The 11,767-nt window shown below is 49.2% G+C and overlaps 1 protein-coding gene across 1 annotated transcript in view; it reads right to left on the bottom strand.

Annotated features, from left to right (window-relative positions):
* Positions 1-4,298: 4,298 nt before the first annotated feature.
* The window catches only part of SKAP2 (src kinase associated phosphoprotein 2), a 485,390-nt gene continuing 477,921 nt past the window's right edge, over positions 4,299-11,767 (bottom strand). Inside the window, exon 12 of the mRNA XM_075315339.1 lies at positions 4,299-4,890. Coding sequence (XP_075171454.1) covers positions 4,828-4,890 — 63 coding nt within the window. The 3' untranslated portion in view covers positions 4,299-4,827. The remainder of the gene's footprint in view (positions 4,891-11,767) is intronic.

Below are 11,767 nucleotides of genomic sequence, written 5' to 3'. Positions count from 1 at the left end.
ATGCTCTTTCTGCAATATTTTCACACTTACTATATCAAAATTCCAGAACTTGTAAAACTTACATATTGACCTTGTTATAGGTCACAGCAATGCTATAAGGTAAACTATTACCTAAATATTATACTATGCTTGGGGTGATGTACAGAATTTGCATTGCAAACATACAGAGGGTAAAATAAGTATTGACACAGGAAAAAAGTATTGAACTTCTGAATGTTACTTAATACTTTGTACAAAAGCCTTTGTTAGTGATGACAGCTTCATGATCCCTCCAGTATGGAGACACTAGTCACATGCATTGCTCAGGTGGGATTTTGGTCCATCCTTTCACACAAACACTCTTCAAATCCTGAAGTTTCCGTGGGATGCTTTTATGATCTCTGAGCTCCAGTTCCTTCAAACATTTTCTATTAGATTCAGGCCAGGTAGTTTTACCCATCCTGAGTTGCTACTTGTATGGCTCCTTGAGACACCTTTTTATATTCCATCAGTTATACCAACTGATAGGCAGGATTGCTTTCTAATAACTGATAGATTTTAACTGGTGTCATGATTTTCCATGGCTTTTTGCAGCTCTCTTTGTTTATGTGTTGAATACTTTTCCCCTGCGTCATTTGTCATTATGCAAATTGTCTCTTCAGGGAGGAAGTAGACAAACTCTAGTGACACCTATTGGAGGTAGCAATCCTAAAAGTCAAAATTGACCCTTTAACGAGTCTTGTCATATGACTTGGGATTTATGTCAGATCAGAATATCAATTTGCAGACATGGTGTTTCAGGGTGATTGCCCCTCATCAGTGCAAAGTATGAAATCTGATCTGGCTGTGTGAGAGGCTAAGAGGGGGCCTAAGACGGGGCCCATGGGACAATCACCCCAAAACGCCGTATCTGCAAACTGAGATTCTGATCTGGCATAAATACTAATTCGTATGACAAGGCTTGTTAAAGGGTCAATTTTCACTTTTAGTATTGCTACTTTCAATAGGAGGCACTAGATAACATCTTCTTCCTCACTGAAGAGACAATTTGCATATTTACCAGAGAAGCATTAGGACTTCAAGTCTTCTCATTACTGGCATTGCGGATGGGTATGTCAGTCTCCGCAAGGAGGAAAGCTTTCCCTCTATTTCTCATTATTACACATCACTAAATTTATTGACATCTATGGTTAGAATTCTTTGTCTGTGTAGATTGGATGGGTTGTTACAGACATCTGGTGAGAAATTCATGTCAATAGCACGTTTAAAAACATATTTGCTTAGAAAATTGGTGACGTGTTCAATAATTATTTCTCCCGCTGTATCATCATAACAGTCAGAGTGAATAGTCAAAATAGGTAAAGTTGCACATTACATATTAATTTTAGCTTTTTACTGTAGATGTATGACTGAGTAACTGGTAGATTACAGATATTTGGGATTTGGGTGGATTATGACAAGCAGAACAAAACAGTGTGTATATATATATATATATATATATATATATATATATATGTATATATATATATATATCAGAATTGTCCAGTGGCCTTCTCCAAAATGTAATTTTTTTATTTCTAAAATGAAGCTATTTTTCTATATCGCACATATCTGTCGCTTTATTTACTTTACTAGAAACATTGCAACTGCCATATATCCCCGGAAGTGGCTCTGCTAATGAATTGAACATCCCTACTGGTAAGCAGGCTGCTTAGTTAATGACTCTGTACAGGAGGCACTTTAATGGCATGCTAAGTACACCTTTAAGAATATTCCCTTAATGCTCCGTGTGCTCCACATTCTTGATGTCACCAGAATGAGAAAAGTTAGCAGAAAGTGCTATAGTACTTAAGCCTTTATTCCCATCGGGAGGACTTCAGATTGCCCATCTTAGCACTAGCTTATAGCACAATTTCACTTTTTGTTTTGTTTCATATAAAAATGAAGGCAGTATATTCCCTGAGTGTAATCAGTGATTTTGCTTGGTAATGGCAAAATAGTGCAAGAAATAGATTTTTGCTATTTTTTATAAAAATAGGAAAAATCACTCAAAGGTTAAAATAATGTGGTGTCATATAAGTCATTTAATACTTAACAATATCTGAGCTATGGAGCCTCACTGTATCTTTTCTACTGTAATGACATCCAAACATCTCCCTATAACCCCCCATCCCATAAGGAATTTTATCAGCACCATTTGTTTTTTTTGCTCTGATCAAAGAATGTAACTTGTCTATATATTCTCCCTCCACTCTTGGCATTGTATCCTTGCCACAAAGGGGTCTTGAGTTTGAATTTAATGCATACAAAGTTTGTAATTTTTCCCTGTATTTATGTAGGTCTCTACTCCCACACTTCAAAAGTATACTACCATAATACCGTAGCACGGTGGCTCAGTGGTTAGCATTGTTGCTTTGTGGTGATTTGGTCCTGGGTACAAATCCCACCAAAGACAACATCTGCAGGGAGTTTGTATGTTCTCCCTGTGTTGGCGTGGGTTTCCTCCCATACTGGAGATTGTGAAATTCGATTGTAAGCAATGATGTGAGTGGTTACAATCTGTGCAACATGCTCCCATTACACAAGCAATGGACCTTAATGCTATCCTCAAATAGGCCCTGTAGTATTAACAAACTCTGCATAAATCAATAGGACAAGCTAGTCTAAAGCCTGCTTTACACGTTGCAATTTCGCATACAATATCGTATGCGATTTGCAACGCCCCCATCGTATGTGTGGCACGTTCAATTTGTTGAACGTGCCGCACAAACGATTAACCCCCGTCACACGTACTTACCTTCCATACGACCTCGATGTGGGCGGCGAACGTTCACTTCCTGGAGTGGGAGGGACGTTCGGCGTCACATCGACGTCACGCGGCAGCCGGCCAATAGAAGCGGAGGGGCGGAGCTGAGCGGGACGTTAACTTCCCGCCCACCTCCTTCCTTCCGCATTGCTGGCCGGGAGCCGCAGGACGTAGGTAAGATCTGTTCATCGTTCCTGGGGTGTCACACACTGCAATGTGTGCTGCCCCGGGTGCGATGAACAATCTGACGTGCAATTCTAGAGAAAGGTACGCTGTGTATGCGATGAACGTTTTAATGTTCAATCGCAATCGCACGTACCTGTCACACACTGCAATGTACCTTACAATGCCGGATGTGCGTCACTTACGACGTGACCCCGTCGACACATTGTAAGATACATTGCAGCATGTAAAGCGGGCTTAAGAATCTTTCTGATATATCGTATTAGAGAAATATGCCTTTTTCAACATACATGACACACGTTCTTCCTAACCCTGCTTTATATACTTACAACTTGGAAATACAGCTAAAACTCATCTTGTTGAAGTCAAGTAAGATACCTAAGGATTCAGATTATAGCTAAATATTAAAGTATACGCATATGCGTATCATAAGTATGATACAATTGACCTAGCAGGACCTGTATGAGGTCATACCGATGTGACCTGGTATCCAGCTTTGTTGGCTGAGGCCCTGCCCCTTTTGGTCACATGGGTATGACCTCACAACAGATCCTGCTAGGTTGATTGTATAATACTTATGCTAATTCTAACAGGGGGAGAGAATAACTATGAATCCCCCCAGGTATTATCTGATCCTCAGCTGCTGTCACTCAACAAGCAGCTAATTTTATAAATTTTACTTTCTTGGATTTCAAAACCTAAACATCCGAGCTGACCACTACAGGTGGTCAGAATATAGAATCAGCCTGATAGTGCCAGTATAGCACTGGGTTTAGGTTATACATGAGAATCCTGGTGATTTTTTCCCTTTTAAGTGCCTTTTTCAAGGACAAAACTAAAGAACCATAATGCATAATACAAAGCCAAGTAATCAAAAACAAACAAACAATTGCCACGTGCTCTTTGTGAAACCAGTCATTTCTTGTCCTGAAATTGCATGTTGCCCCTGTAATTCTTTAATGGGTTGTACTGGCTTTTTTAATGCTTAAGGTTGTAGATGAGGAAGCTGAGCTATTCTCACCTTCTCTCGCTCCTGAACCTCCTCTCTGCTGCTTCTCCACTCTTCATTGACAAGCTGCAGCAGTGACATCACAACTACAGTGCATGTGATCTCTGTAGCCAATCAATGGACCCCGCAGCTTGCATATATACATCACTTCAGTATTTTAATCACTGAAATCCGTATTATGTTGAACTTATCAGTCAAGGAGCAGTCTTATTGATTGATTGCTATCTCCGCATACACACTTTTACAAGAAGTCAATCACTGACTAAGACACAAAGAGTAATGAATTTCAGTGAATAAATTCCACTTTATTTCTTTGCCCACAAAGTTGTATATCAATATATAATCAGATATATCAGCTTCTTCTGCTTTATTACATGTGTATTACCCACGGGGCAAGGGGTTAAATTACTCATCGCCGGGCCGGTGTGGAGGTCTGGGATGTCGTGGTCGCTTGCCCGGTTTCATGCCCCGAGGTGTCCACAATAAAAGAGGGATAGGAGGTGATGATGGGAATTATTGTTGTGACGCTAACTGTGGTACGCAGCCAGGGATTAGTCGTCGCTGCTGTCGCTGTCCTCCAGAGCGGATGGTAGTAGCAGCAATGATGGTTTCGTCCCCACAGGTGGAGCGGGCCCCAGGGAGGACGATGAGGGCTGTAGTGGTGCCGTGGGCCGTTGGCGCCGAGGTGCAGGGTGCTGGTAATAAGAGTCTGAGTTGGCTGCTGCGGTTCCAGATTGTTTTGCTCATTTTTATGCCGGGAAACCCGGGTAGTACCGGTCACCCGCTGTGATGGGCCCTGTCGACCTTGGATAAGTTGGAAGAAGCCACCAATGTTTGAAAAATATCCTTTCTAAGAGTTGCCCCTCCAGTAGTGAGGAACCCGGACTGAATATTCCGTTCCATGCCACAGGCCCTGTGAAAGAAGAAAAAGGAAGAAGGTCATGGTAGTGTCTTGTCGCCAGAACTGAAGTCCTGGGTAGACTGACTAAAGCTTGTGTGAAGTTGCTCCTACTTCTACCCCAAGTGAAACCCGCCCCCTAGGTGGTTGTCCTAGTGACCGGGAAGTCCCAAGCTTCATGTTGGCCAACCCCCCTACCTACCCTAGTCCAGCTCCCCAGTGAGAAGGCTCCTAAGCTGTATGTAAAGTGTGAATGTGGAACACCGGTGATTAACCCCCTCTTTACCCGAGGCGAATACCGCTCCTTAAATAAGGTGCAGTACTCTGTGGTGACTGGAGCCGCAGGGCACCACACATGCTGCCAATGGATTGTGGTTATTTTGTTATTCATACCATTCTCTTCCTCTGGCCAAGTTTTTTAGGATCTGAGAAAACCCCGTAATTTTCCAGCTAAATTACAGGGATGGTCAATACAATTTTGTGTAATTTTTGTTCATTCTTTGCAGTTTACAGGTTCATCAGTTTAAGAATTACTCTCGATTCTTCTCATGTTATTTTTACAAGTAATATCAAGGCATAACTTGTAAAATATACCTTCTAGCCTTCATCTAACCATTACATATCATCTTTGCTATATGACAGCTAATCTATGATGATACAGGTTAGTGACTTATAAAGAAATAAAGAACACATAAAATACACATAAAGAATGAAAGGGAATTGAAAAGTCATTCCATCCAACATTTTCCAAAATAAGTTAGGATAATCTCACAATAAAAATACAAATCCTAATTACTACTCCCGATATATGTACAGTTGAAACCAGAAGTTTACATACACTATCTCAAATGACACATATGCATGTTTTTCTGACTATCTGACATGAAATCAGAATAAATCTTTCTCGTTTTAAGTCAATTTGGAACCAAAATTATTTATATTTGTCAAATGCCAGAATAATGAGAGAGAGATGTGGCGCCCTGGACTAGCCAGGTCGTCACAGGTAACACACACACACACACACACACCCCCACTAGGCAGCAACATTAGCCAAACACAAAACCCTTGTTGCCTCCCTCCAGGGTCTGATGTCCACACCAGGTGGGGCGGAGCCAAGCGGTTGGCCCCACCCACCGAGGAGTTCACAGGCCTGGAGGCGGGAAAAGGAGCAGTGAAGTTCAGGAGGTTGAAGTGAGAGGAGTAAAGTGGAGAGTGTCTGGGTTTGTGGCCCAGGCACTGACAACAAGGTTGGCAGATGGTGGTGGCCGTCTGCAGGAGTGGTGGATCAACGCGGAACCGTAGGACCGGGTCGGACGGTGGCCCGCCGGTACCGACAGGGGAGCGAAGTGAAGCCAGCACACACAGGCAGGGCCATCGGACCCCAACTAGGCTTGGAGTCGCCGTCAACAGTCAAATCCGAGTGTCACAGGAACCCCAGGGGTTTCCTAACAACCAAAGACCCGTTTGAAGGCAACCGTCCACACCGTGAGGGTATACAGCTACCGCCAAAGGCTAGAGACCCAAGGGCCAGTGCCTGCGGGCAAACGGGCTCCTCCGGTATCCATACACCGGGGAGCTGACTACCGCTGGGGACCCATCGTAGTCAAGACAGTACACAAAGGTGCAGGGAAAGACAGCCGCCATCACTTGTCCGGGAAGAGACACTGCAGTCGGCTGTGGGACCCGTCCATCCAGCCGTTTGGTTTACCGGAGACTTTGTGCATCTCTTGCTGAGTGAGTACACCCGTGCCATCCGGCACCGCGCCGCGCTGTCCCTGCAACCCTGCACCTCACCTACCCTGCCTCCCCGTTACACCACCGGGCCCCGGGACCACCAACCCCTACCCACAGAGGGGGAAAACAACATCCCAGCTGCTCCCTGCCATCGCTCCCAGGATCCCCTTCACCAGCAGCGGTGGTGCCCATCTTCACCATAACCCGTGGGTGGCGTCACGGACTAAATCCCCAAAACAAACCACCACCCTTTTCACTCATGGGCGAGGAGCGCCGCTCGAGTCCCCGGATCCGGCCCACCGCTCGAGCCACCGAGCAGCAGCAGCAGCGCCAGACCCGAGCGTTAGCGAGCGCAGCACCCCGCGACAACTTGGAGTCACGAACAGGATTGAACCCATCTACTTACTAGTAGAAGTGCGCCTTGTGATCTCCACCGGCGGCGTCCGGCCGAAAATTTTGAAGCGCCGCCATCTTTGTCGCGAAAATCTCCCGCTCGAGCGTCTTCCCCGAGCAGGGAAGGCGCGAACGCGAAGCCCCGCCCCCAAGAAGTGGAAGTGCTGAAGAGAACCAAGGGGGATGGGAAAAAGATGTCTGCGCCCGACGGAGCTGTTGGAGGAGTGGCGGTCGCAGCCGCCGCCGCACCCGTAGATGGAAACAGGGTAGCCCATGCTCCGGCCGCAGGAGCGAGGGAAGCCGTGGGCCCAGCGGTCGCCCAGGTGATGCCGTTCTCCCTGCCCTATGTGCCCAGTGCTACCTGGATACCGCAGTACGATGGGAAGCATGATGCTTTGCAGGTGTTCCGGAAAAAGATTAGCCCGGTTCTCGATTTATATCCCTTGGCTGATAGGCAACGGGCAGCGGTAGTGCTAGGGCAGCTAACCGGCGCGGCTGAGCAGGAGGCGGAGACCTGGACCGACGCGGACCGGGTATGGGTGACTACCATTTTCGAGAAACTACAAATCGCTTTTGAGACCCGCATAGAAGCGGAGCTGCGGATGCAGTTTTATCAGTGCTAACAACGGCCTGCGGACAATATAAGAGACTATGCCCTGCACCTGCAAACAGCCCTTCGTACACTGAAGCGGGTGGACACTATTAATGATGCGGACAGCAATAAGATGCTAGTGGAACAATTCCTGCAAGGGCTGGGGTCTACGGAAGACCACAAGCAGCTACGGCTATGGGCCCTAGAACACCCCAATCTGGAATTTGCAGTGCTGAAGGAGCGGGCCATCAAGGCCCTGCAGGCCCCAACGCCAGACGCTCCTGAGGCGGCCCCATGGCCGGCTAAAACCGCTCCCATTACGGTGACACCTCCTCTCCCGGCTCTACCGGCCCCTGCAGCGCCTGTCGGGATGATGGAGGAGCTAGCTGCCCAGGTCCGCCGCATGCATGGAGACCTAGCCAAGATCCTCGCCGCACTCCAGCTGCCATCGAGAGTCAAACCCCTGGGAGGGATCCAGCTCGCCGACAGCCTGGAGGACGTCCCCTGGATGCAGCGGAGAAGGACCAATGACTCACGGTATGGGCCTCCTATTTGTTACAGGTGCAGCAAGCCTGGCCACTACTCTAGGCGGTGCCCGTTAAACGAGCAACCCCTGGGGCCAAGGGCCAATCCTCAGGAGTAGACACCAACGGCCCCCCCGATTGGCGAGACCGGTACGTCGGAGCTCGCCCCATCATTCCTCTGGCGGTGGATGGCATCCCGCTCATGGCCCTCTTGGACACAGGATCACAGGTAACCACTATACCATATACACTGTACCAGCGGTATTGGGGTACTGACGAACTTGCCCCCTCTGATGATAGCCTGACCCTGGTCGCAGCCAATGGACTCCCTCTAACCCAAGTGGGATACAAACAAGTGACCCTGACCGTAGGACGTGCGGAGTTAAAGGACCAAGGGATGATTGTGGTGATGAATGAACCCAGTGACCATAACCCAAAAGTAATCCTAGGGACCAATGTGATGGAGCATTGTATGAGTGAGGTGCTGAGTCTGTGGCAGCAGTTGGCTGCCATGGCAGGAGGAGGCAGAAAAAGGGCTGTGCAGCATGAGATCCGGGCCCTTCTGTATCGGAAGCAAGTGAACTCAACTGGTGGAGAGATTGGTGGAGTAAGGGTGATGGATGTGGCCCCCTTGGTAGTGCCACCCCGAAGTGAGATGATGATTTGGGGCAGGGCAGCAGTAGGCCCCCAGGGGCGCGACTACCCGGCGATGGTGGAACCCACGCCTTCTGAACACTGGCCCACGGTGATGGCGGCCAGAGGGGTGGTTGACGTTAAAAAGGGGAGAGTGCCTGTAAGAGTGCTGAATTGTGGAGAGGAGGAAGTCAGGCTTCCCCGTTATGCTACCCTCACCAAGTTGCTCACCCTAGACCCTCACACCATTCACGAAGCCGTCCCTCCTACCTCAGCATCCCCTGCCAGTAACCATACACCCCCTGAACAGTTAGAGGAGTGGTGCCAGGAACTACACGTAGGTACTGAAACCACACCCACGCATCACAAAGAGGGGGTATACAGGGTAGTGCAAGAGTATGAACAGGTTTTCAGCAAGCACCCATTAGATTTCGGGAGGATTAAGGGGGTGCAACACCATATCCTTACAGGCCTACACCCACCCATCAAAGAGAGGTATAGGCCCATTCCGCCAGCACACTATCAATGCGCCAAAGACATGTTGAGGAACATGAAGGAGGCAGGGGTCATTCGGGATAGTTGTAGTCCCTGGGCAGCCCCACTGGTGCTGGTAAAGAAGAAGGACGGCACCATGAGAATGTGTGTGGATTACCGGAAGATCAATCAGATCACGCATAAAGATGCCTATCCTCTCCCCCCGTATCGAAGAGTCGCTAGCTGCACTAAGAACTGCTAACTTCTTCTCTACCCTTGACCTTACTAGCGGGTACTGGCAGGAAGCGGTCCCACCAGAGGATCGTGAGAAGACGACATTCGCCACTCCCATGGGACTTTGCGAGTTTAACAGCATGCCGTTCGGGCTGTGCAATGCCCCTGGAACCTTCCAACGGCTCATGGAGTGCTGCCTGGGACATCTCAATTTCGAAACAGTCCTACTGTACCTGGACGATGTGATCGTGTATTCCCAGACGTACGAGGCCCACCTGGAACATCTGGCTGAAGTGTTCGCGTCCCTAGCCAAATATGGGATGAAATTGAAGCCCTCTAAGTGCCACCTACTGAAACCCAGGGTGCAGTACCTCGGACATGTGGTGGGCGCGGAAGGCGTCGCCCCAGATCCCGAAAAGATCACTGCCATTCAGGACTGGCCGAGGCCGACCACGGTGAGAGAGGTGAGACAGTTCCTGGGCCTGGTGGGCTACTATCGCCGCTTCATTAAGGGATACACGAAGATGGCTGCCCCCATGCAAGACCTCCTCGTGGGACAGACCAAGGGTAGCAGGTCCCCTGGAACCCCCTTGGCGTGGCAAGAGAAGCATGAAGAGTCCTTCCGCCAGGTGAAGACGGCCTTGACCGGGGAAAAAATCCTGGCGTACCCCGACTACAGTCTTCCATTCATCCTCTACACCGATGCTAGTAATGTAGGCTTGGGAGCAGTCCTGTCCCAGGTCCAGAACGGAAGGGAAAAAGTGATCGCCTACGCCAGGAGAAAACTCCGGCCCACGGAAAGGAACCCTGAGAATTACAGCTCCTTCAAGCTTGAGTTGCTAGCCCTGGTGTGGGCCATTACCAAGCGATTCCGCCATTACCTTGCAGCATCTAAGTTCACTGCCTATACGAACAATAATCCGTTAACCCATCTGGACACGGCCAAGCTGGGCACGTTGGAGCAGCGGTGGGTGGCCAGGCTGTCTAACTATGACTTCACGATTAAGTACCGAGCCGGCCTCAAGAACACCAACGCGGACGCGCTATCCCGGATGCCCCACCTACCGGATGGGGGGGTCGGAAGGCGATGATCTCGAATAAATCGAGTTGCCCGCATTTCACCGGCCACCAGTCGAGAAGTTGCATGTCAAGCAGCAACAGGCGAGCCTGGACCCGCTACCCAGCCAGGGATGGCAAGAAGCCCAAGACCAAGCGCCTGCCGTCCAAGTGGTCAAGACCATGATTAAACAAGGTTCTGCTATAATGGACCCTGCTGCTCCTCCCGAGGCCAAATGGCTGTGGAAGGAACAAGCGCGGCTGCATCTGGACCAGGGGAAACTGTATCGGGAACTGATCAACCCGAAGAGTCATGAGAAGGTTCGTCAGCTGGTGGTTCCTCAGGCTAGTGTGCCCACAGTTCTCCGGGCTTACCATGACGGTGCCGGGCACTTTGGGTGGAAGAAGCTGGAGATGCTGTTGAGAGAGCGGTTCTATTGGAGTGGGATGCGGGAGTCTGTGGAGGCCTCGTGCCGAGAGTGTGGTCCCTGTGCACTGAGAAGAAGGGCCAGCCAGAAGGCCCCTCTATGCCCAATCATCACCCATCAGCCGCTGGAGTTGGTCGCCCTGGACCACGTCAAACTCACCCCTGGCCGAAGTGGGCACACCTATGCCCTGACCATCGTAGACCACTATTCTCGATTCATGGTGGTTGTCCCAGTCAAGGACCTGACTGGCCGTACCACCGCTAGAGCATTCCAGGCCTACTTTTGCCGACCGCACGGGTACCCGGAAAGGGTGCTTACCGATCGGGGCACGGCTTTTGAAGCAGAGGTGTTTCAAGAATTCTGCCAGTTATACGGCTGCAAGAAGATTCGGACCACACCTTACCATGCCCAGACTAATGGCATGTGTGAGAAGATGAACCATCTGGTCCTGGGTCTCCTTAAGACACTACCGTTAGAAGAGCGGAACCTGTGGCCAGAAAAGCTGCCTGACCTGGTCGACATGTACAATAACATTCCCTCTACCTCTACCAAATGTACACCAGCGTATTTGATGAGAGCCCGGCCGGGCCGGTTGCCGGTGGACCTAGAAATGGACTTGGAAGCTCCAGAGGCCCTTCCTTCGACTGCTGGTTGGGACACTCGGCGGAGAGCACAGTACCGACAGGTCCAAGAGTACGTGAAAAGGAACCTGTGTCAGAGCCGGGAACAGCAAGAACAGTACTTCAACAGGCGGGCTCCAGCTGGCCCCTTTAAACCTGGGGATGTAGTACTAAAACGGAAAAGAAGAACCCACAAGCTTGATG

Source organism: Anomaloglossus baeobatrachus, chromosome 6 (genome assembly GCF_048569485.1).
Source record: "Anomaloglossus baeobatrachus isolate aAnoBae1 chromosome 6, aAnoBae1.hap1, whole genome shotgun sequence".
NCBI lineage: Eukaryota > Metazoa > Chordata > Amphibia > Anura > Aromobatidae > Anomaloglossus > Anomaloglossus baeobatrachus.
This window is presented reverse-complemented; position numbering and strand designations above follow the sequence as displayed.